This window comes from Balaenoptera borealis (assembly GCF_965194805.1).
Source record: "Balaenoptera borealis genome assembly, chromosome: 19".
NCBI classification, from domain to species: domain Eukaryota; kingdom Metazoa; phylum Chordata; class Mammalia; order Artiodactyla; family Balaenopteridae; genus Balaenoptera; species Balaenoptera borealis.
Genome location: NC_138878.1, coordinates 3,976,759 through 4,001,903, shown reverse-complemented (window position 1 = coordinate 4,001,903; position 25,145 = coordinate 3,976,759). Strand labels below are relative to the sequence as shown.

At 55.2% G+C, this 25,145-nt stretch overlaps 2 protein-coding genes and 1 long non-coding RNA gene across 6 annotated transcripts in view; 1 reads left to right on the top strand and 2 right to left on the bottom strand.

The window, feature by feature from the left end:
• Positions 1-9,229, top strand: part of KIAA0513 — a 59,743-nt gene extending 50,514 nt beyond the window's left edge. For 3 of the 4 annotated variants that reach the window (XM_082366899.1, XM_082366897.1, XM_082366898.1), the window contains 3 exons: positions 2,302-2,382; positions 2,816-2,910; positions 3,900-9,229. In XM_082366899.1, coding sequence (XP_082223025.1) covers positions 2,302-2,382; positions 2,816-2,910; positions 3,900-3,949 — 226 coding nt within the window. In that variant the 3' untranslated portion in view covers positions 3,950-9,229. The remainder of the gene's footprint in view (positions 1-2,301; positions 2,383-2,815; positions 2,911-3,899) is intronic. The other variant, XR_014237441.1, reaches the window with a different exon arrangement.
• Positions 9,230-10,221: 992 nt separating this feature from the next.
• Positions 10,222-11,172, bottom strand: LOC309616392. The gene is made up of 3 exons (XR_014237453.1): positions 11,089-11,172; positions 10,363-10,849; positions 10,222-10,278 (listed from the first exon to the last, which is right to left on the bottom strand). It is a non-coding gene; the product is annotated as an uncharacterized lncRNA (long non-coding RNA).
• Positions 11,173-13,898: 2,726 nt separating this feature from the next.
• Positions 13,899-24,378, bottom strand: CIBAR2 (CBY1 interacting BAR domain containing 2). The gene is made up of 8 exons (XM_082370213.1): positions 24,248-24,378; positions 22,132-22,356; positions 20,194-20,262; positions 19,932-20,115; positions 18,969-19,261; positions 16,506-16,619; positions 14,621-14,732; positions 13,899-14,131 (listed from the first exon to the last, which is right to left on the bottom strand). Exons 1-8 carry the CDS (start codon positions 24,368-24,370, stop codon positions 14,022-14,024), a joined length of 1,230 nt encoding a protein of 409 aa, XP_082226339.1. The 5' UTR covers positions 24,371-24,378; the 3' UTR covers positions 13,899-14,021.
• Between the last annotated feature and the right edge of the window lie 767 nt (positions 24,379-25,145).

Genomic DNA, 25,145 nt, shown 5'->3' with positions numbered 1-25,145 from the left:
AGACAAAGGTCTAGAACAGGCTATTTCCTGTGAGCCCACGGTGGGGGTCTGACTTCAATTGTTTGAACTTGATATGTGTTCGATATCTTGGTAAGATATTTTTAGAGTGAAAGGCCTGCCTATTCAAAATATAGTTTCTGATTCAGTGCTTTTTTTAAATTTGGTGGAAATTTCCCAAAGCATGCTTCCTTTAATCAGTGATGTATTTTTAGTGCTTATTGTTTTATGAGAAATCTTGTTTTTTTTAATGCAGCCTTATTATGGCTTTAAAAGGAGCATTTAGGCATGGCAGCTACCTCCATTCCTAAAAAGCCCCCAAGTTCCCACAGACTCTCTGGGGGGCGGGGGCGTGTGTGTAATTAACCAGCCTTCCTGGAGCAAGGCTTCCCAGCACCACAGCCGAGGCCCGACAGGGCTGGAGCTCCGTGACCTCTGAGCCCCACGAGGGGAAGTGAGCCTCTGGGCCTCACGGACCTCCTCACCCAGAGCAGATGTGGTCTGGCCACGCACATCCCAGGTCTGACCCCCAGGACACCCCGAGACTGGGGGCCGGGGGTTGGCTCTGGGTCCTTGGGCAACCTTGTGCCTCCAGCATGATTCCTCTTTGGCAGACTCTGCCGACAACAGCATCAGCACCCTCTCTGTTCTCAGAGGTGGAAATGTCCCCGTTTCAGGAGGCTTCCTGTTCTGTAAGCTGCTGGACACATCCGAATTCCCACTGTGGCACTTTAGACGCACGATCTGCCCTCTTGTGGTATTAGACCTCGACCAGTATTGGGTGTTGAACTCAGTTCTAAGGAATTGATTTGTTGGTAGGCATCCCCTGATCCCAAATGACCGTCTACCTATCTCTCCAGAGATCAGATAAAATGTCCCAACTCTAGTCCTCGCCACAGCGAAAAGACCCACCTCCTCACCTCGGTCAGGGCTGCTGTGCTGCACGACTGCAACGGAGCCACTTCCACGTGGTCTGGGGTTGTGCAGCACACAACCTGCGCAACTGTACCCAGCGAGCCTGGTGGTGGTGTGGGAGTTTATGTGCCTGGACAGTTCTGAGGGTGACCACTCAGGGAAAGAGGATGGGAAGGAACATGGCGTGGGATTAGCATAGTGCCTGGAAGCACATTCCAGGTATCTTCGTGGGTGTCCTGTCAGCAGGAAGAGACTGGGAGACTGACAGTGCCGCCTCTGTTGCGCCCTGGTGTCCCGTGGCTCCCGCTCAGCCGCGGCGGCACCAGTAGCCGCCCTGGGCTGGGAGGGGGGAGAGGAGTTAAGAGTCGATGTTCTCGGTTCTGTTCCTCTTCTTTCAGCTTCTCCATCGCCCTGACCCCTCACCCCCTCATGCTGCCTCTTCTCTCCCTTTTCTTCTGTCTTCTTCCTCTCAGCCCTGTTTCAGTCAGACTCCTTGTCCGGAGTGTAATTTTTAAGGGGAAATAGGCATCTGCCCACTTCTCAGGTGGCCACGCGCTCCCGTGCCCCGGGGGGTGGAGGTGGAGTGGTGCAGTGGCTTACGGTCCTGGGCCACTGGGGACAAGGGTGCTCGGCCATAAGGGGAGGGGCTGACGCCCCGCAGGATCGGGCGGAGTTGGCTGTCACTCAGGGACACCGAGCTCAAAAAGAGCTCAAAAGAGCACCTTCCCTGCCCGAACCCTGAGCGCTGCGCTCCTTCACGGGGAGCACGGGGAGCCCCGCGGGCCGTGGTCCCTCCTCGTTGGGTTTCCCAGCTTTGCTTAGAGGCTCTGTGCCGTCTTCACCGCGCTCACGGGCCGTCCCCGCGCCCTACGAGGCAGCCTGGGGGCAGAATGAGCGGCAGAGGCGGGCCGGCCTGGCGGGCAGCGTGTGGTCAGAGGCCGCAGACCTCCGCCCGAGGGCCGAGGGCCTGCACACAGCGCGGGGCCCAGGGCCTCCTCGCCGGGCTCCTGACCCCTGCTCCGCCGGCTTCTCGGCACGCCTCCCCGCCGGTGACCCGGGCCTCGGCCTCCGCTGTCCCTGAGCCGTAGAGAAGGGTGTGTGGGCAGCGTTCTCGTCTCCTGGAGAATGCTCCGGGCAGCCGCTAAGCGCACACTGTCTCTGGGTCCTGAGCCTTGTCTCCGCCAGGAGAAGGTGACGAGTGTGGGTCTCGGGCCCCCAGGCAGAGGGGCAGCCTTCGGGCAGGCTTCGTAGAAGCAGCGCCAGCAGCTCTTCGGCAGAGGTGTCCCCTCTGCGTCAGGGAGGCCGGCACCTGTGGGTCAGAGCAGGGGAGGGCCGAGCGGCGGGGGTGTGGGCTCTGAAGCCCCTCCACTGCCCCTCCTGTGCTTGCAGGGAGAGGTGGTGCCACATGACCCAGGAGGAGCGGGACGACAGCCTGCGGTTCAACGAGAACATCACCTTCGGGCAGCTGGGGTGAGCGCCAGGGCCGGCCTGCCGCGCCCCCGTGACCCGGACAGGGCCCACGCCCACCCCGGGTCACCCAGGAGATGAGCAAGCAGGGCGGTGTGAGGAGGGGCCGCCCGGTGAGACGCTCCTACCCGGGGGCTCTGCTGGGAGAGCGCCATCCTTATGATATCACACGTCCCTGACTCAGTGTCACTACCACTGTGCGTTCTTAAACGGCTCAGAACGCACAATTCACTCCATTTGGCCTTGACTCCGGTTCCCAATTAGTCCGCCCCCCAACACGGTTTCATGGTGAGCAAGGCTGGCCGATGAGGCGACTTGGTTTTACATCTTTCTGTCAATTCCCCGGCCTGATGGGCTGCATGTCGGGCCCCGGCTCCCTTCCCCTCGGGAGGCAGGAGGGGTGCCAGCTCACGGCCGTGTCCCCCGCCCCCCCCAGCACATTCACGCACAACATGCTGGCGTTCGGGCTGAACAAGAAGCTGTGCAACGACTTTCTGAAGAAGCAGGCGGTGATCGGCAACCTGGACGAGGGTGAGTGGCGGCAGGACCGGGGTTTCAGGAGCAAGTGCGCTGTGTGCCGGGGTCCCCACCCCGCTCAGAGGATTGTCCCTGCTGTAGTTACAAATGGGACGTTAAACGTGCCTGTCTGCCTGCGTGCGTGGGACACTTTTCCTTCCATTTGGAGACACAGTCCTGCTCGGTAGGGCTTGCCCGGGTTGGGCAGGATGGTGCGGGGCCCACCAGGTCAGTGCTTACAGACAGGGACCAGGAAAAGATATAACTTGGTGCTCAGACTCTGACCTTGAAAATGGGCAGACTCTGGCCCTGAGTTGCCCCTCCTTCTAAATGGCCGCCACATGGCCTGCCTTCATTCCTTGAATGACACTGCTGCTGGAGGTCTTGGGGGAGCGGCGGGGGTCTTGAGGTCTTTCCGGAATCTCTGACTTCCGTAACGGAAGGGGACACGTTGCTGATGTCAGCTTCCCTAATCGACAGCTGGCCTTTACGCGTCATCCCACGTGCTACAGAATGCTTCCTCCTTGTCCCCTGAAAAGTCTTCCACTTAGACATAGATTTGTACAGATTAATATTGTTTAACAATAAAACTCCATCCTGGACCAGGTTAAAGAGGGCCAAGGACAGGTGGCCTCAGGAGGTGCCCGTGGACAATCTCAAAGTGCTGTCACGAGCCCCACCACTCATCACAGGGCAAGAACATTGCCCCCTCCACCCCGTGACCCCTGCGTGGCCTCCAGGACCCACTCCTGGCTCCCATGATAGGGTCCATCCGCCCCCACCAGGCTTCCTGGGGGCCTGCGGGGCTGCCCTCTGGAGCGTCATTTCCATGGGAAGATGCACCCTGGTTCCAAGGAGCCCACTGCCAGGCCGAGGGCGCACCTTCAGAAGCCCACACTCACCACGCCCGGGAGGGCCTGCTTCGTTACCACCCCGAATGAGAAGGACCTGCCTGTCCGTGTCGCCGTCTCTCTCACGAGGAATAACGTTGTCTTCTCTTGCAGAGCAGTACAAGCTGCTGAGCGACCACATCGAGCAGATGACCACCGAGTAGGCCTCGGGAGGTGGCCCGAGGCTCCCCCAGGAGGACCGTGGGTGCGCGCCTCCTTCCCGGGCCCACGGCTGGCTGTCACCCCCCCCCCCCGCCCCCGCATGACATTGGCAGCACCAGAGCCGCCCCACACCGCCCTAGAACTAGCGGTTGGAAGAATCTGGTTTCCTGTTTTCCCTGCCTCCCCTCTGCCTGTGTCTGCTCCCCCATCTGCGTGCCAAAGTGTCCCTGGGATTACACAGCCAACACCGAGGTGACTGTCCATATCCCCGAGTGGCAGGCCTGCGGCGTGGGACCGAGGGGGCGCAGGAGGGAGGATGCTGGGTCCAGGATGGGCACGGCGTCCATCGTAGCCTCCTGCGGGAGAGGCTGGGGCGCACCTGGGAGGGTAGGGAAGGGCAGCTGTGGGGTGGCACACGCCAGTGACACAGGGCAGTCAGGAGTGATGATCAGGGGGCCCCCCTGCAGGGTGGGATTGGGTTCCTCCCACAGTGGGGTTCCTGCTGAGCGGGGGCCAAGCAGAGGGGGCGGGGGCCTCTGAGTGTCAGTCCACGGCTGGTGCTGGCTCTTTCCCGGGTCCCCTCTCCGTGCAGCAGGGACTGGAGTCCCACGAAGCTCCAGGAGGAGAGGGACACCCCCTATTCCAGGACGGGAGAGAGACCGGGGCAGAGGACGTGCTTTCCCGGCTGCAGAAGGCCCGGCCACAGTTGGGTGTGGGCGCCGGGAGACGGCACGGCTCCGAGTGGCTGTGTTGGACCCACATAGCACTCAGGTGTCTGTGTCAGGCCGTCTGAGATGTTCCCGCTCAGCCGGCAGCTTGCTTCTGGAGTGGAGAAGCTTCCGCCCCTTGCTCCCTGGGAGTAGCTTGGGGCCATCAGTCCCGTGACGAAGCACAGACAAGAGAAGCTTCTTCAGCAGCTTCAAGACAACCGCCCTTTCTGAAAGCAAACAGTGCGGCTCTTTATTTCAAAAAAGACAAAAGAATCTGTGTCAGCGTTAACAGGCACCGTGGCAGAGGCCGCTCCTGGCGGTGACTGTGTGAGGCTGGGTAGCGGGGGCTTCGGAGGGTCGGGCCCTCCACCCCGGCCGCCTGGGGAAGCCTGTACCTTCCGCCACCCGAGCCCTTGGACCACTTTCCTGCGGACTCTGCAGACACCCCCTCGCCGTCTCAGGTGCCGGGAGCCGGGGCTCTTCCCCCCAGGTTTGTACCAGGCACAGCTGACCAGCCCGAGGGACTGCAGTCTGGCCAGCAGGCCTCCAGCATGCCAGCTGCCCTGGTGAGCCCGGTTCCCCCGCCCCAGCCCCAGCTCTTGGGCACTGACCTTGACGAGGCCAGCGGGGTTCTGTCCTTCCTGCCTTGGTCCTTCGTCCCGTGTCCCCGCTCCACCTCCTCCAGCATGACAGACACACGCCTGATACCCAGCCCTCCAGCCCTCCACGGTTCCCCTCGTGGGGGATGCCTCCCTGGAATGTTCCAGAGCAGAGCGTGCATTGGTTGAGCCGAGGAACGCACACCTGGGTGATCGTAAGGGAGGTGACGGGGAACACGGCAGGACCCGAGTGCGCCGGTGTGGGCTGCTCCTCCGGGAGACCTGGGGGGCTGGGGCTTCAGAAACCCTGCTGTTTTCACAATGGTGTGTGTGCGTGCGCGTGTGTGTGTGCGTGTGTGTGTGGTGGCAGCCTCTCTGGCCATGTCACTAAACAAAGCACAGCTGTGCCGCCAGTTTGCCTGTCCTGTGCGGGGCGGGTCACACAGGCTGGAGCGCCTCCACCCGATGCTGGGCCCAGTGATAGGACGAGTCTCTACCGACCGCGTTTCAGAGAAATAACATCCAGCTAACGGGTGTGTGGGCCCCTCCTCCAGTGCCTCCTGAAGATAACGCAGCCCCTCCTGAGATGTTCAACCACGACCCCTGGGTGCGCTGTGCTCCCCCCACCCCCACAAGAGCAGGGCCACGTGCCCTCGCAGGGCTCTCCCCCCGCGGCTGCGTGTCGTTGGCTTTCTTAGTGGTTAGTTGAAATGCATTAAGATTTTATTCTAAGGTGCCCAAAAGACTTACCCTTGTACATAGAAGATTTCTGTGCGGACGTCCGATCCAGTCTGATTCCTGGAGGGAGACAGTAGGTTCTGGGTCTTTCCAGGGGCGCTGGGGGGCTGGCGGCCCTGTCCCCCCAGGGTGGGGCGGGAGGGCCCATGCAGCCTTGGAAGGAAGTGCAGCTTTGACTTCTTGGGGCTTTTCCAAGCACTTTAACTTCAAGATGATCTTGAGACCTTTTTTTTTTTTTTCCATACAGGCCTCTTGAAATAGCAGTTGAAGGTAGAAGCAAGGGTTGCTTTGGGTTTTTTTCCCCTCCCCTTGTTTGTATAAATCTAGCTCCTAAGAGTAGAGTCTGACCCCAGAAGTGCTGCCTGTGGCTCTCAGCCCCACGAGGGGACACTGCCAGAGACCGTGGGCCTCGTGGAGTGACCGATGTCGAGGTGGCTCTGAGGCTGCCCTGCTGTGTCCTGGTGGCGTCTGCCTTTGGCCGGGCATTTCACCTTAGAGTGTCTGACCACTGTCACCCGGAGGACGCACGACGTCCCCAGCAGGAGCCGGCAGCTTGCCTCGCTGACGCTTCCTCTCTCTGTGACACGATCTTCCCTCCGAGGCCCGGTCAGAGCAGACAGACACAGGGCGGGCTCTCAGGTCCGAGCGCGGAGAAGTCTCACCCCGCCGTACACACAGGAGGCTTTGGAGAAAGAGCTCTGGTGGCCCTCCCTGTAAACTCAGGACCCTTAGACTCGGGGCAGGAAGCGTCGGGTCATATCCACGAGGAGAGTTTCCAGTCCCAGTAGGTTCAGGGTCCCAAGCCAGGAGCTTCGAAGGCCTGCGTTAGCAATGGCATTTCAGTCTCCTGCTGTCTGCCCTTCAGGGCTATGTGAATCGTAATGAGCCAAAAACAGCTAATTCTCCCAAGTAAAAAGTACCCTGCTTTGGAAATAGGATGATGTCGAGATGTGGCTTTGTACGTCTTCAGCCTTTGTTGCAGTTTTAGCAATATTGTTAGATATTTAAGAGCGCCTGTGCTAGTATTCTGATCATATCTACTGTGTGCGCGCGTTTAATCAAAGGCAGGAGAGCCAAGTTCTGATATTGTAAGTTCTTTGTACAGTGAAAGGGAGTAGACCATGATTTTCCTATTGCCAAAAGGGGAAAAAAGCAGACCAAGGAGCTCTTAAGTTGCCAAAAGGAGGGCTGGAAAGAGTCCAATTCGTGAGTTTTGTGCTCCAGCAAAACCCGGGACGGTCAGGGTCACGGGCAAGCCCCACGCTGGGTTTAGGGCAGAGACCCAGGACTGGAGTCAGAGGTGCCGCCTGACCCTTCTCTTTCCTCCTTCCCGGGAGCTGGAACCAGTGGAGCCCGTACTCACCTCTCCCTGCCCAGTTAGACGGTGAAGTTCATTGCCGTGGAGAGAAGGTGGTAGCCTAGAGGGTTGCTTTTCCGTCGGCTGTTTTAAGTGGGTTAGTTTATCACCCAGAGCACTTGGTATTGCAGCCTCCCAGCATGAGAAGCGCAGTGTTCACGCCACAAGGGGGCTTGCGAGGAGTTTTGTTGAACCCAGCTGACCGTGACCAGCAGTCAGGGCTGCAGCTACAAGCCTGGCCTTCCTGGGCGTTGCTGCGCCCCGACGAGCTGGCTTTTCAGTTAGGGACGATCCCAGCAGGTCGGTGCGGTTAGATCAGCTGTATGGCCCAATTACCTACAATCGAGACAGCTGCGCAGCCAGGGGCCTGAGTCACTTGCCAGAACAGCAGGGAGCTTGGGAAGCAGGGGGAGGAGGGCCCAGCCCCAGTCTCGGGAGAAGGGTAGCAGCCAGGAGGTCCCAGGCCACCCCGCTGGCCACCCTCTTCCTCAGCCACAGGCAGAGCTGTGGGGCTGGGGGCCCACGGCCCCTCGGTCCCGGGGTTCTTCTCACAGCCCCCCCCCCACCCCCCGGCCTTTTACTTTCCTTGAACCACCCCTCCTGCCACTCAGCCATCTCCCCGTCTTCCTGCAAATCACTGATTCCTTTTTACGATTCTTGAGGGTGAGTTTCGCTAGAAAAGCCTTTGAAGCTGAGTTCATACAGGGGAATGGCATCGGTGACAAGTGCCCCTAACTGGCTGCTGTGCGACGTTCAGACCTGGGCTGGAGCCAGGCCTTAGTCAAGTCACATGTCCCAGTACGTCCTTGTCGCCCGGTGGCCGGGAACAGGCCTGTGTGGGTTCTCCAGATGGTTCCCACCCAGCAGCACCCTCAACGCCAAGACCCTCCTCGTGGCCGGCCCCCCTTGTCCCTGGGTGTCCTGGCGCTGGCCTGTGTCCCTGAGTTGGCTGGTCTGTCTGAGCTTGAGACGAGTGAAGGGCTGCGGGGGGAACCTTCCCCCTGGCTGTGTCCCCAGGAGTCAAGGGGACACTGCTCCCGCTCTAGAGTTCTTGGTGACTATTGGAGAAGGAAAAACGCGTCATTTCCAGGAGAGAGTCAGGGTGGTCTGGCTTTGCCCGTCTTCCCATCACTTCCCGCAGGACCTCTGTGCAGGCGGGGGTGACCCTGCATCCTCGCTTGTCCTGCAGGGTCAGACCAGGGCGCTGTCGCTCGGCGCCCTCCTGAGCGGCACTGAGGGCGTCGCTGAGCTGGAAGGAGGGCCCCTGCTGGTGATGCCCCTCGGACCCTGGGGGGCTGTGCCTGTCCCCCCACCTTGGTCCTGGATGGTGCACTCGCGAAAATGAAAGGGACGTGCTCAGCAGGCCCCGTTCCCACGCACAGGCCGCACACGCGGGCCCTGATCTGTCCCTGTGCTGGAGGCTTGCTTAGGTTCCCGTGGACGCCTTGAGAAGGACGGGCTGACCACTTGAACAGCAGGAAATGCTCGAACTCAAATGGCAGGTACCTCCCCTTAAGATGTGTCAGCTCGAGAGCTTCGTGGTTCTAACTGTGGCCTCTGGGGCTTCAGGAGGGTCTCCCACGTGCATCCCCTGTTTCTCTCCCACCTGTTGGTCTCAGACCTGAACTTGCCTTGGCCATATCCACGCATTGCCCTTAGTGGCCCAGAAGTCGGGGTCCGTGATGCAGGTATGTTATATGTACACTTACGCAATTTCGTGTCCCACGAGGTGATGTTCTACAAACTGTATTTTCAGGTGGAGAAAGTTTCAAGGTCGAGCTCTCAGAACAGTGCTAAAATCAAAGCTGTTTCCTGTGAAGAAAAAAAAAAAAACCGTCTATATATTTCACCTCAGATTGTCAGAAGGCAGAAACTGAAATAAATTATCTTAAAAAAAAAAAGTCAGTCAGTTGAATTTTTGTTTTCACATGTCCGTGAACACATTTTTTTTTACAGAATTTGCAATCTTCTCAGTGACGACAGAGAAAACACCTTTTTCTAGGGTCAAATAGACGTTCTCCCCACTTAGGCTGAGCAGCTGGGTCTTGTGCAGACGTGTGTGTGTGTGTCGTGGCCAAACTGATGGGCAGAGGAAGCGTCCGCTGAGTTACCGCCGGGGGTGTGTTGGTGAACAGAGGGGCCTTGGCCTCCAGGATGCCTCCAGCCCCTTCCAGCTGATATCCTGGTCTTGCCTTTGAGCCTCAGCTGCCTGACTTCTTGCTTTTGGGGGTCGGGGGGCTGTGAGTAGAACGCGATTACCACCCCCGCCTGACACACACAGGACACCTTCATCATCCCTAACAACTTGGTTTGACAGACGTATTTTGTGAAATGTTGGGCTTTCTTTTTTTCTGATTATAAGAGGTCAATAGCCATGTTGTAACTCTCCAGACTAACAGATCTGGGGGGTGAGCCTGAGGACCAGCACAGGGCCTAGAAGAAGTGTCCTTGGTACCCGGAGCAGTGGACTCAGTTCCAGGGGACCCGGGGTGGGATGGTTCCCAGGGCGAAGGTGCAGGCAGGTCCCCCAGCCCTGGCCTGGCCACCTGAGATGGGCTGGGGTATGTGCCCTGACGCTCAGTGGGGCGGGGGCCGGACTGCCCTGTCCCTGGTTCTCCCACCCAGCCTGGAGGACCGGCCCGGGTGGTAGAAGCCTTCACGCCTGACTTTTCCTCTGGTGCCAGGAGAGTCCAGCAGCTGAAGGCCAGGGGCTGGATTCAGAGGCAACTCCTGGTGACAGGGAAGGACCCCTCTGAAGGCAGCAAGGACCCTGACGAGCACGGGGTGGGGTGGCCCTGGGAAAGAAGCCTGGGTCCCATTCTACCTCCCCACCAACGCACTGCGTGCCTTTTGCCAAATTGTTCTTTGAACCTCAGTTTCTTCATCCATATAATGGGAGGGAAAACATCACCCATCCGAGGCGGTTCCTGCGAGAAATGCAAACGTGCTTCTCACTCCAGTCTCTTTCCTCGTTGTCCCGATGAGGAAATAAATCAACCCGGGAGATGTACCTGTAGGAAGGGTCCTGCCCATTTAAGGAAAGAGAAAAACGACCAAACTTCTCTCTAAATTTTATAGGAATCCATTTAAAACATATTCTTCAAAATTCATGACACTAAATATAAAAGAAATTTAAACAATTAGGCATTCAAATGGTGTTTCTTTGTAAATTGTAACCTTTCTACTTCTGACTTTATTGATGCTTAAAACTGTACTGAGACTTCCAGGGCACCCTGATCATGTAACCCTTTTGTCCCTTAAATTCGTGCCGAGCACCTCTGTCTGCAGCCACCTCCCCTGTGCAGTGCCACAAACGCTCCTGCTCCCCTAAAGAAGCATCTCCCCTCTTTCCATATTTGGAGCAAGCCTCTCACTCACGAAGTCATCTTTCAATGTCACAGGAAATGACCGCAGCTGCTCTCTTTTCTCCTGTACTCAGATCCTGCGTGAGTTGCACTGGGAAGCAGTAGAGTGGGTTTGTCCTCAATGCCTGGGACTCTGAAAGCAAGAGACCCCAAAAGTTATGCTTCTTCCACCCCTGCTCACCCCACCTCCCACCTCCTGGGCCCCAAAGAGAGGAGCTAGGAATTTTGTCCCTACTCCCAAGCGACCATGCACACAGAGAGAGCCAGGGAAGTTCCTGGCTGATGTCCACCCCTGGAATTGGGAACAATTGGTCTCTTTGGGGTGCTGGGGCCAGAGAGGGAGGGGAGAGGCCCCTTGTGCCATCAACTTACCTTTAATGAGCCTCTACTATGTGCCAGGCGCCACCAGGCTCCAGGACCACAAGATGAAGAAGCAAGGTCATTTTCCTTCAGAAACTATCAGTGGGGTTCAGACACAACTGAGGTTAAAAAAAGGTACATTTGTGTGTGTCTGTCTGTGTGTGCATGTGCACACATATGTATGCTTAGAGTATAAAAATATAACAGATAAAATATATACTGTAAAATGTGATGATATATAATACAATCTATGATAAGGTTATTTTATTATATAGGAAATATAGAATGTTTTAGTTATTTTTGGAGTGAGTGTCCTTCCTGGTTGAATCAGGGTGGGCTTCCCTGAGGAGGTGCCTTGGAGCTGGATTTTGGGTAATAAAAGTCACTGTGGCGAAGACGTTAATCCTGCAATGATCCCATGAGAAAGGTTTGGGGTATTTTTAATTTAATTTAATTTTTTATTGAAATATAGCTAACTTACAATGTTGTGTTAGCTTCTGGTGTACAGCAAGGTGATTCAGTTATACATATCCATATTCTTTTTCATATTTTTTTCCATTATATGTTATTACAAGATACCCCTGTGCTAAATAGTAGGACCTTGTTTATCTATTTTATATATGGCAGTGTGTATCTGTTAATCCCATACTCCTAATTTATGCCACCCCGCCCTTTAACCCTTTGGTAACCATAAGTTTGTTTTCTATGTCTGTGAGTCTATTTTTGTTTCGTAGATCAGTTCATTTGTGTCATATTTTAGATTCCACACGTAAGTGATATCATATGATATTTGTCTTTCTGTCTGACTTACTTCACTTAGTGTGATAATCTCTAGTCCCATCCATGCTGCTGCAGATGGCATTATTTCATTCTTTTTTATGGTTGAGTAGTATTCCATTGTATATAGGTACCACATCTTTATCCATTCATCTGTCAATGGACATTTAGGTTGCTTCTGTATCTTGGCTATTGTAAATAGTGTGCAAAGAATATTGGGGTGCATGTATCTTCTTGAATTAGTTTTCTCGGGATGTATGCCCAGGAGTGGGATTGCTGGATTATATGGTAACACTTTTTTAAAGAACCTCCATACTGTTTTCCGTAGTGGCTGCACCAGTTTATAATACATTCCCTCCAACAGTGTAGGAGGGTTCCCTTTTCGCCACACCCTCGAGGAAGGTTTTGTTTACCACTTTGCTGATGAGGAAATCATGGTACCCGCAGTGGGGAATGAAATCAGGGGCCAGCTGGCTCCAGAGCATAGCGTTTATCCTGAACGGCTGCAGGATGTCCTCTCCCTGGCAGAGGTCTCTAGGAGGCAGCAGGAGGTGTGCTGAGAGCCGAGTGACCCAGAGCTCAGATGCCCCCAGCCACCGTCAGGAATTTGCTCCCCAAATGTGCACACCCAGGGGGCCCAGGCGGGCAGGCGGCTGAGTCTGCGGACCCCCACCCCTCCTCCACTTCTGTGATGTATCCCTGGTCCCAAGGTCATCCCTGCACATCACGTCCCTATGGTTTGGGTGAATTGTGTCCCCAAAACTCATGTGTTGAAGTCCTAACTCCCAGTACTCACAATGTGACCTTATTTGGAAATAGAGTCTTTGCAGATATATTTAGTTAGGATGAATGGGGTGGACCCCTGATCCTATGACTGGTGTCCTTATAAAAAGGGGAAATTTGGACACAGAGACACACACAGGGAGACGCCATGTGAAGATGAAGGCGGAGATCAGGGTGATGTGTCTACAAGCCAAGGAGCACCTAGGATGGCCTGGGAACCACCTGGAGATTCTCCTCACAGACCCCAGAAGGAACCAGCCCTGCCAGCACCCTGATCTTGGACTCCAGCCTGAGGGAGAATAGATTTCTGTGGTTTGAAGCCCCCAGAGTGTGGTGCTTTGTTAGGGCAGCCCTGGGAGATGATTCACCTGCAACCAATAAGGACTCTATGGGGCTTTCCCGGGACAGACCCCCCCCCCCCCCCGCCCCCCACCAACGTCCTCCACCTGCCTCTTGTTTGTAGAAAAACTTTAGCCTCCTAGGCCTTCCCCGAGTTCCAAAGAATAAATTTAATCAGAGAAATGAGAAAATGCAGAAGCTAAGGAAAATAGTCAAGCAAGACAAAATAATAAGAGTTCAGCCATTAAACAAAGCCAAGGACCTTTAGTTCCTCCTCAAGGGCTATAGATAATATTCTGCACCATGTCCTTTGAGCTGTTTTGCAGGTACGAAAACCCCACAGGTGGAAGAAGTTAACTGTATGCCGCCCAGTTACCTCACGACCAGCCAATCAGAAGAATGTCCACAAGGGACTTCCCTGGTGGTCCAGGGACTCTGTGCTTCAACTACCCGGGGGCCCGGGTTCGATCTCTGACTGGGGAACTAAGATCCCACAAGTCGCACGGTGCAGCCGAAAAAAAAAAAAAAAAAGAATAAAAGAAAAATGTCCAAGAGCCGATAACATGCCCCACAGTCCCCCTCCCTCACCCTGTCTTTAAAAACCTTTCCTGAAAGTAATCGGGAAGTTGGGACCTTTTGAGCACCAGCTGCCTGGACTCTTTGCTTGGCGCCTGCAATAAACCCTGCAATTTCCTTCACCACAACCCGGTGTCAGTAAATTGGCTTTACTGCACGCAGGCAAATGGACCCGAGTTTGGTTCGGTAACACACGTTAACACAGGCTTAAACACCCCGAAACCCAGTCATAAGACAGGAAATGAGACCCAGCAGGAGTCAGGGTGAGATGCACCCACGTTTATTGAACACCTGCTATGTGCCAGGTGTCCTTCTGGGCACCTTGATCCCCAGAGCAGCCTGTGAGCTGAGTGATATGATTCCTGCCGTACAGATGAGGAAAGCGGAACCCAGAGGACACGGGACTTGCACACGGCGGAGCCTCTGAGCATCCAGCCTCAGCCCCCTTTCCTGACTGGGGAGTTCTCGTCCTACTGATGGGGCCCCTGCCCCTGTCCCATGAGGTCCTCCACGGGGTCCTCCTCGGCAGAGTTGTCCTCACTGGCTGCTGCTTTTCTCTGGCTCCGTATGGTGCTCTGCTCTAAATAAAAAAAATATATAACAACAACAATAACAAAATCATCATCATCATCACAGCAACAACAGCAATAATAATAATGACAGCAACAAGCATTGTTTCCTAAATGTTTCGGGTAGATGTGTTCGCCTAATACCACAGCCCTTTGAGGGGGTTACTATCATTGGCCCCACTTTGCAGGTGAGGAATCTAAGGCACAGAGAGCTTAAGGAACTTTCCCAGGGTCACACAGCTTGGGAGCAGTGGGTTTGGACCCAGGCAGTCTGGCTGGGGACCATACTTCCTCCTCTGCCTTTCAAGAGAATTATTCAGAAAGCATGAGACGCCCCTCATCCCCCCACACTGTGGTTCCCTGAGTCTGCTTCAGGCAGGTCCAGGTCAGATTCAGGGCCACCCTCCCACTCCCCAAGCAGCACTCCCTTCTCAGACCCGAGTTCTCAGCCGGCCTCTGGACTCTGGTCACTTCACCTTGTCACAGGTGTTACACCCCACCCCCAGTGCTCACCTGGGCGAGAAACCACGCAACAGCCGGGGACAGGGTGGTGTCCGTGAGCAGCCGAGTGTCATAATGCCCATAAACTCCAGGCATCTTGGCTCTAAAATCCTGCCAAGAGGGTTGGATCCGGTCAGGAAACAAAGGGGTGCCAGCGGGAAAGAAAGATGTGGGATAAGAAGGCCGGTGCACAGGTAACTGCAGGGACCCCCACCTACACCAGGAGTCTCCTGTTTCTTATTCCATATGATCTACTGCAGAGCGGTAAGTGGGCATTGTCATCCCATTTTACAGATGGGAAAACTGAGGCCCAGAGGCAAGGTAACACGTCCATAGTCACGCAGGAAGATTAGAGATCACACTGCCCCCCAACCAAAGTAAAGTAGAGTGAGTGAATGCACCAGAGCCCAGCCAATCTTCATTGACCCTCCTATGATGGTTTTAAAGCTCATCCACAAATTCTTTGACACTTCTCCCATCAGGAGCTGGACTATAATTCTCCTCCCCTTAAATATGGCCTTAATGACACACTTCTAAGGAACAGAATGTGGCAGACACGATGCTCAGTTTCTTCGGAGGTTAGGTCACAGAAGGTGACACAGTGTAATTCTCTGATGCTCACTCTTGGACCAGCTGCCATGGTGTGAGGAAGTCCACGCCCCATGGAGAGGCTGTGGGCAGTTATTCAGGCTGCAGACCCCACTGCAGACCAAGACGGGATGGGCCTCACTGGGGTACAGCTCATGCAGTTGCCCAGGGCCCCCAGCTCAGAAGGACTCTGCCATCTTGGAATTCTTAATAATCATTGAATAAAAGGCCCGTCTTGATTTTGCCCTGAACTCTTGCCCTGGGCGAATCACGTGGCCCATCCTGGACCCAGATGACAGCCATCATCTACCACACACGGGCAAGGAAGCCTTGGAAACAGCTCCAGCCCCAGCTACGGATTGGCTGAAAGACCCGAGGGAGGACAGCCCAGCTGAACCCACCAACCCTAGAACCACAGAAGATAATCCCGGTAAACCACGAGGTGTGGCGCAGCACATTATAGATAACTCAGATGGCTTTTTCTAGATCCTAATCACATCAGGTGAGGGTAATAAGCGCTTTGTCTCCCTCCAAAGTACAGCAGGCATCAGCCTGGAGATGCTTTTTGTTGTTGATTCATTTGTTTTTAAGCACCCAGGTGATGATGATGTACGTGGATGGTCCAGAGAGAGATGGTGTTGGGGAAATTCCCCGCCTCTGGTTCGGCGCCCAGGGGCAGATATTTAAAACAGTTCATTACAATGAGCCTTCAGATTTCGAGAAACTGCAAAATGTTGCCAACAAAAACTGCTTCTATCAAGACAAAACCAACGACTCAGCCATAAAAAAGAACAAAATAATGCCATTTGCAGCAACATAGATGCAACTAGAGATTATCATACTAAGTGAAGTAAGTCAAGACAGAGAAAGACAACTACCATATGATATCACTTATATGTGGAATCTAAAATATGGCACAAATGAACCTATCTACAAAACAGAAACAGACTCACAGACAGAGACCTCAGACTTGTGGTTGCCAAGGGGGAGGGTGGGAGGGAGAGGGATGGCCTAGGAGTTTGGGGTTGGTGGATGCAAACTATTACATATAGAATGGATAAACAACAAGGTCCTACTGTAGAGCACAGGGGACTATATCGGATCTCCTGGGATAAACCATAATGGAAAAGAATATTAAAAAAAAGAATGTCATATGTGTAAAACTGAGTCACTTTGCTGTACAGCAGAGATTGGTACAGCATTGTAAATCAACTAGACTTCAATAAAAATAAAGACAAAAACAACCTCCGCTTCAGCCCCACCCCCCAAATAGGAGATGGGATGTCTGTGACCCACCTCCAGATCTCTCTCCAGGTCGTAGCTCTCCAGGGTCTGGAAGGCACTGGAATACACCTCCACCGCTTTGGCATGGAAGACCATCTCAATGGTCACAAAGTCCGAAAAAATTTTCTATGGGGAGAGAAGCCCAGATCACATAAGTAACACTGTCAGAAGGACTGTCCTGGGGTCATCTCGACATGGACCAATTGTGGCGGGGGGGGGGGTATGGGCGGGGGCTTAGTTGTCCTTGCGGGGCAGGTCCTAGGTGTGGAATTTCAATATATTATTTCTAATTAATTAATTTTTGTTGAACAGATAATGCATTCCCATAGTTCCAAAGTTGCCTTGCACAGAGATTGTTCCAGAAATGTGTGAGGCCTTGTGGACTTTCTGAGGGGCATCCTTTTCTCAGCTCTGTCAACCTGGGCTCCTCCACTCAGCTTGCGCTTCTCTCATTCTGAGGTCAGGTTGATGGCTACAAACTTTCAGCCTCTGTCACCCACAGGCTGGAAGTGGGTCTTATGGGAAGGGGAGGGGATGCTACTAGCCCAGAAGCCCCACAACCTGATAAGCCAGCTTGTCAAAACATTATTAGTGATGGAGACGTTGGCTTCTCTTGATCAGATGGTTCAGCTTGGCTCAGTGAGCTCTCACAGAGCTCCTACTGTGTGTCCAGCTCCAGTGGGGGCTTCTACTGTGTGCTGGGCCCAGCACAAGCTCCTACTGTGTGCCAGACCTGAGGGGAAACTCCTGCTGTGTGTCAAGTCCAGCACAGGCTCCTACTGTGTGTCAGGCCCCTCCTACATGCTGGGCCCAGCACAAGCTCCCACTGTGTGCTGGGCCCAGCACAACCTCCCACTGTGTGTAGGGCCCAGCACAACCTCCCACTGTGTGTAGGGCCCAGCACAACCTCCCACCGTGTGCTGGGCTCAGCACAAACTCCTTCAACGTGGTCGGCCCCAGCAGGCCACAGGCTTGCTGTTGGGGGAGGAGCCTGCAGTTTGGAAACACACCTCTTCCCGTCACGTGGGAAGCACCTGGAAGAGACGGGCCAGAGGAAGCCGCTAGGCCACCTGGGAGAAGGAAGGGGCGAGGAGGCCGCAGACTGTGCTGGGAATCCCTGCCTCCTGCCTCCTCCCCTCCTGCCCCCCGGGAGGCAGTGCTGGTGACAACAACAGGCCTCGTCCTGCCCTTTGCCGGCCTGTGGCCCCGAGGAAATGACGTATCCTCTCAAGCCTCAGTTTATTCGTCTGCACGGGAAGCACAGGAGTGGTCCCAGTTCACGAAGCCCTACGAGAGATTCAGTGAGCGCCGCGGCTCTCGACCTGCGGGCCCCTCATCAACACCAGCCTCACCTGGGAGCTTGTCAGAGATGCACATTCTTCGGCCCACCCAGGCCCACTGGATGGGACGCCAGGGTGGGCCCACCGTCTGCGTTTTAAGGAGCCCGCCAGGGCGTTTCTGACGCACGCTCAGGTGAGTGAACCGCTGCTTGAAAGCATGGCTTACATTCTTTTAGAGGAGCCAGAGAGTTATTTTGTAGATATTTCATTAGAATCGTGACCTAAAACTGATGTAGTGGTAATGATTATTTCAAGTTTGGGCTTTTATCTCTTTTAACATTTGGAGGTTTGGATAAGCGTCTCTTACAAATGAATTCCCCCAATTTTAAAGGATGCCCATGTTAAATTGCATGCTTCTGTTGGCCCTCAACAGTGCAGAACCTTGTGTGCTCTCGCTGGCCTCGAAAACATCAGGTGCTTGATAATGGTCTGCTGGTGGTTTTAGGTTCTGCCTGCAATATGGATGCTTGAGCCGTTATTACCACTGTTTCACTCGCTTTGTTCGTTCATTCTTTCATTTTCCCAATGTTTACTGAGTACCCACTGAGTGCCAGGCCCTAGACCTGGTGCCCAGGACCCAGGAGGGGACGTGGCAGGCAGGGGGTCTGCTCTGTGGCTTCGACATGCAGTATGGGAGGTGGCGTGGAGCAGTGAGTTCTCCCCTGCTCTCCACCATCACGGGGTCTGCGTGAACTCTCTCTCCCAAGGGTGTCAGCTCTGTGAGGACAGGGCCTTGCTTTGCTGGCTATGGTGTCCTCAGCTTCAGGCATAGCGCCTGGCACATAGTAGGTGTGTATTCAACATCTGTGAGATTCACGAGTGAATTAAAGATACAATGAATCCACCCCCTGGGATAACTGCCCCCAGAGGGAGCAGAGCAGAGAGTGTTAACAGTTGGTCGGACCAGGTCTGGGGGTCCAGGTGAGTTTCTCTGAAGGACAGCAGGTGTGAACTCGATGCACAGTAAGGGCAGAGCCCTCCTGGTAGAGGACACAGCCTGTGCAAAGGCCCTGAGGTATAAAAGGCTTTGGTGCAGGGAACACACATGCACGCACACACACACAGGTGCACACACACCAGAGCTCGCCCATGGGGCAGCCCAGAGTACTTCCGACCAGGGACCGACCACCCCTACCTGGAGGTTCAACTGCTCCTGGAAGGCCTCCACCGTCTCCTCCAGCCGGTGGGAGGTGCGGCTGGCATCCACCGAGGCCCTCTGCACGCTGGTCTCCGCCTGGCCCCGGAGATAGAAAGTGTCATGGGGGCTCCATTCTGGATCATTCTCTCTCCCTTCGCCCCACCCTTGGGCCAGCTGTCCTGCGTCGTGGGCGTCTCTTGCCAATTTGGTTGTGGAAGGGAATGGCCGAGTAGGACCACAGCGAAAGGGGCAGCTGCTGCTTGGACAGACCCTCTTGTCAGCTGTGTGACCTCAGGCAAGTCACTGAACCCCTCTGAGCCTCAGTGTGCTTGCCTGCAAACAGGGGACGGCTGTAAGGCCTGCTTTGCAGGATTGTTGCAAGAAGGAGAGTGGGCTCAGCTGAACTACTGCTATGACAGGTACTCCACAGTCGCTGATGATTAATTCCCGCATGTGGAACGATTTTAGGTAATTAACTTATTGGTTGCTTTGATTGGCATCTATACGGCCTGACCGCACAAGCAGGCCTGGCACGGGACGAAGCTGGATTTCAGAGCCAGACGCCTGCAGAGCTGAGTTGGGGGTTGCCCCTCCGCTCTCTGTGCGGCCTTGGGCAAGTCACTTTCTCAGTTTCCGCATCTAGAAGTACCCACCTCCTGTGAGCAGTGAGTGGGTGACCCTGGCAAGGTAGCAGGCTGTGGAGGGGGGTGTCTCTCTGACTCGCCGAGTAGCATCGCTGATGGCACGGAACCCAGGTCTCCTGAGCCCCAGCCGATGGCTGGCTCTCCCGGAGCCTCTGACTCCCCTGTCCTAAGCCCAGGGCCCTGCACACATCCGCCACGTAAAGCTCACCTCGCCGTTTTGTGAGGCCGTTCATTACCTGCGTGCGAGCCTGCCTTCCCCGGACAGACTTGTGACGCTCACCTGGGACTGAAACAGGTGCTGTTAAGGATTCAGGTTAGCCAGCAGCCCCCATGGAGGGGGCACGGTGATGTAGGGCCCCGGCCTCACCGTCCCCCAGCCCCTGCCTCGGGAAGGATACGATGGTCTGTCTCTCTGAAGGGGACTTCTGCCTCAGTTGCTCCAGCTTTTCCAGTTGTTTGAGCTCGTTGTTCCAGACGTGTTTGAATTGCTTGATCTCAGCCTACGGAAGGAGGAGGGTGGTTTCCTGGGGCCCCAGCCCCCCGCGTGGCCCACGCCGCAGTGCCGTGCCCTTGCTCACCTGGGTCTGCTTTATCTGCACCCCGTAGAGCTTCAGGGGGTTGACCACCTTGGTCTCCAGCCTCTCGACCTGGGGGCACGTGGACATACAGAGTCAGAGCGGGTGGAGCCAGGGAGACGCTGGGGGGCTGCACGGCCCCTGGCCTGCATTTGCAGAGCGCCGTCTGCATGTCCGGAGCTGCACGGTGGGCCCTCCTCCCACCTTGGGGTTGCGAGCGCGGGCGACACATTTCATCTCGCTGAGCCCTGTTTCCTGGCCTGTACAATGGGTATAAGGAGTGTACCCGCCCAGGGTTTTTTAGCAACTGGATGGGACCCAGCGCTATTTCATTTCTCCAGACTGCCTTAAGCTCTCACCAGGGACGCTGACAGATCCACCTGGAACACAGACTAGCAGGGAATTCAGAGCTGACTGCGCTGTGCAGCCCCCAGGGACATGGCAGGGTCGGCGAGGGGGACACCTCACGCCCCTGAGTCAGTGCCTGTGTGCCAAGCCTAACACTAGACACGAGGATAAACAATGTCAGTGCTGGTGACAGTGGTCTCAGTTAAAGCTAGTGTGGACTAAGCGCTTACCCTGTGGGTGTCACAGTAGAACAGGTGTAGGAGTCCCCCCAGGGGCTCCTTAAAACCCTCGTCCCCAGGCACCACCCCAGAGGTTCTGACTCAGCAGGTCCAGGGTGCAGCCCAAGAATCTGCATTTTTCTAACAGGTTCCCAGGTGAGGCTGGTGCCTGGAGGATGGGGTCCCCTGAGAGTCTGGTTTGCCCGATGGGCCAGGGGAGCTGGAGTCCCCACCCAGCCCCTTCCTGCTCCTCCATTATGGCTTATGGCTCTTGTGAACGCAAACCTAAAGAAGAAATAATTTTCCCAAGTGCCGAAAGGGAAAGGGACTTTTCCCTTTCCGTACCGTATTCCTTTGAGAAAACTTGCGGTTGTAAATCCTTTCTCTGTCCGTTTGAGATGGATATAAAGCTTTTAAGAGCTAAAGAAGCCTCTGGCTGGTTTTACAAGCAGGAAAGCCCAGTCATCTCTGAACTGTAAACTTCGGGAGGCCAGTGTCTGCAGGGAGTTTGCCTGGTGCCTGACTCCCGGCTGTACCTAGGTGCTTGTCAGAGAGATGTGAGGTTTTAGTTTTCTTTGGATAAAGATGATCAGCCAGCCCAGGTGGCCCCCCCAGTCGCCAGGTGGAATTAGGAAGTCCTGTGTGACAAAGGGTGCTGTCCCCTTCCCTGTCCTCAGGGGGAGTGAGGTTTCTCTGTCTTTGCCATCACTTATTCAATCGCCTGTGACGTGCATTACCTTCTGGCTTAACGCTTATTCGATAGAAAAGCTGTTTCATTCTTTTCTACCATCGCAGAGAGGATTTTTCTGGGCTGGCTGGAGTTTTGTTTTATTTTATTTTATTTTTATTATTGTTTTTTTTTTATCCCAAACTCCTAACCCTTCCCTCTCCAATGCTCCCTCCCCCTTGGCAACCACAAGTCTGTGCTCTGTGTCTGTGAGTCTGTTTCTGTTTCGTAGATAAGTTCATTTGTGTCATATTTTAGATTCCACATGAAAGTGATATCATATGGTATTTGTCTTTCTCTGTCTGACTTACTTCACTTAGTATGATAATCTCTAGGTCCGTCCATGTTGCTGCAAATGGCATTATTTCCTTCTTTTTTACGGCTGAGTAGTATTCCATCGTATATCCGCCACATGGGGATTTTTATTTTTAATTCTTTCCCTAACCCCCTGCAGCCTCCTTGCCCTCCGCAAGCCTCCAGGCTCTCAGTCCTGTAAACTGAGGTGTGACCCTGGGCAGGGAGTGATGTGAGTGTCCTCACTCTGGGGACACCTTTGGAGGAGATGCGTCCGCTGACGGCGGACCCTGCCGGGCGGCTCCAACCCTCAGATCCCCCCGGGAAATGGGTCCGCCGGGGCCACTCGCTCACCTCGACCTGCCGGTAATCCTGCACTTTGGCCAGGTCCTCGGCGAAGTTCCTCAGGGCGGCCCGCACCTCCGGGTTGGCGAACTCGATGAGCGTCTTGACCAGTGGGTCGGCCTTGTCACGCAGCCGGACTGTCTTGCGGGTGTAGGCGGCCGGCAGCGAGCAGAACTGGCCGAAGTGCTTCTCAGCGTTTGTCACCGTGTCCTCCATCAGCCGCACCTGCTGTCCCTGGGGAGGTGGGGGCCTGAGGAGCTGTGCTGGGCAGGGACGCCCAGCCAGGTCACGACAGCGAAGCAGGGGTCACCCACCCACCGCCCTCCTCCTAGGTGGCAAACCCAGGCCAGGCGTCCGGTCCCCAGGATAATGCCCAGAGTCCCCGGGTCAGGCCGTCAAGGCAGATGCGGGAGACCAGCGGGGTCACAGGGCTGGTCAGCGGCCGGGCAGGAGTGCAGACGTGGGCTTGGCTCCTAACCTGGCCTTTCCCACCCTGGGCCCTTTACAGGGGCTTTATCTTCCCAGCAGAGTCGGTCTGTATTCCAACCATGCCGAGCTGCAAGGACCTCTTCTCTCTGAAATCCCCAGATTCTATCTTTTCCCCGAGCTGTTGAAATTCTCTCCCTTCTCTACATCGTAAAGTTTTATTAATAAACTTTTTTGGGGGGTGGGGGGACCAGTTTTAGGTTTACAGGAAAACTGAGCGGAAAGTGCACAGGGTTCCTACATACCCCCTCTCCGGCACACAGGGTTTCCCTATTATCAACAGCTTCCCTTTAGTGCCCGACCTTTGTTACAAAAGGTGAACCAATAGTGACACATTCTTATTAACTAAAGTCCCTCGTTTACATGAGGGTTCCCTCTTGGTGTCCTACATTCCGTGGATTTTTGACAAGTGCTCAGTGCCCTGCCTCCACCATCACAATGTCGTAGAGAAGTCTCACTGCCCTAAAGACCCCATGCTCCGCCCGTGGGTCCCTCCTCCCTCCCCCAGCCTTGAACCTTTAGTTTGTCCTCCTGGCATGCCATTTATCACCATGTATCGCTTCCTGTTGTGCTTGGTTTCTGTCACCCTCTGCATCTTTCTGGGTCGGGGGTGGGGGGAGCTTGCTGACTCACCTTTATGTGCCGCTAGCCCGTGGCCTGCCCATCGCAGGCGCTCCATGAAACAGTACAGAGTGAGTGAAGGACCTGCTGGATTTCATCTTCCCGAGACAGTAAAGCGGGCACAGCCTCAGACAGTCGCCTCCCTCTCGCCCCACTGCACCCTCTCCTCACCCCTCATCCCACCCAGGTGGTCACTGCCCCGTCCTCTCTCTGTATGACCAAAGCCCCCAACCTGTGCAGCCCTGTAATCACGTATCTAAAGCTGGAAGCTGGGAGGAGGGCCCTTTGTCCTCCTAACAAACCCTAACTGGTGCAGCCCTTTACAGTTTGCCATGCACATCGTGTGTATTACGTGCAAACAAGGTAAACGGAGACCAGAGAGGTGAAGCATCTTGCTCCAGGTCACACAGCCGGCCGCAGTGCCTGCCCCTCCACATGGGGTCCTTGGAGCCCCTCAATCAGAATCGCCTGGGACACAAGTTAAGCCTGCAGAATCCCAGCCCACTCTCCGCCAGACTCCCTGTGAGCGAGGTCCAGGGAGCTGCATTTTTAAAGAAGCCCATCAGGTGGTCCAGGGGCACCCTCGAGTTTGTGAGCCCCAGAGGAGCCAGGCGTGGAAACAACTGGGTAAGGGGCGAGTTGAGAAGGCAGTGGTAGATTCAGGCTGCAGGCAGTGGGGTCGGGGATAATTCCACAGAGGGGATAATGCCTGATGGGGTTTTGAGGTATGAAGAGGGGTTTCCCAGGTAGAGATGAGTGAGGGAATTTGGGGTGGCCCCTGTGAATTTTGCTACCCCAGGGCTGTGGGCAAAAATGCTGGAGAAGCAGACAGAGGCCAAAATTTGGAAGCCTCCATGGTCTCTAGACCTCCAGGTGGGCGTGGTGTGGGCGGCAGAGCATCCTTACCACTGCCCCCCACCCCCAGCAGTCCAGGCGGCCCCATCTGTCTTGGTGCGTCTGGCCCAGAAAACCCGGCCGCCCCCTCCCTCCCAACCCAGGCCAGCGTGGGGCTGCTCACCTGGAGAGAACGATGTTCATTGTGACTGGAGACGGCAGCTGTCCTGGTCCTGGGGATTAAGGACAGGGCCCCAGGGGTCCCGCAGGCCTGGGAGAAGCCACACAGGGCTGCGTGCAGCTGCATGGTCCTGGCTCAAGGGACACTGCCACCTGGTTACCCGGCGACGTGGCCACCCGCAGTCACCCTGGGAGGAGCCTCCGCTGGTCGCTAAGGCAACCTCTCCCCCGGCCAGCCTCCCCGGGCGGATTAGGAGCCTCAACCAGCCTTGCGCTGGCCCAGGTGGGGTCGCCGAGAGGCTCCCTCCCACTCTCCCGGTGAAGATGGAGGTTCCTGTGGACCTGGCAGCGCTGGGGTTCCCCGGGAGGTGCGGGGACCGGACTTAGGGCTGCTGTGCTCGTGGGTCGTATTGCTGGGGCTCCTCCTCCCACGAGAAGGCCACCCGGCCTTCCCCAGGCTCCTAGGAGACTTGGTTACTCAGGAGGGGTGTGCGAAAAAGCACAGTGAATCGCTGCTCGTCGCTGAATCGAGGGGACAGGGCACCAGCCCACAGGAACATCTTAAACGTGTTAATCATCATTTTACTGGTCTTTTCCCCCTTATTATAAACACTGTCTGCTCATTGTAAGAAAAGCAAGAAAACAAAGATAACACAAAAAGAAGAAAATAGAACAGCACATACAAAATTGTGCTAACTGAAGTACGGTACATTTTGCTAATTGGAAGATGTGTGCAATTCAGTGCATCTACATTTTACCTAAAGAAAAGAAATATGCAACTAACAACCACAACAGTAAGAGATTGGGTGGGAAGAGGGGAAGGTAGAAAAGCAGAATGTTGGTAACTGTTGCCGTGGAGGACCCGCTGCACAAGTCTGTTCACTTTGTATATGTCTGAAGGT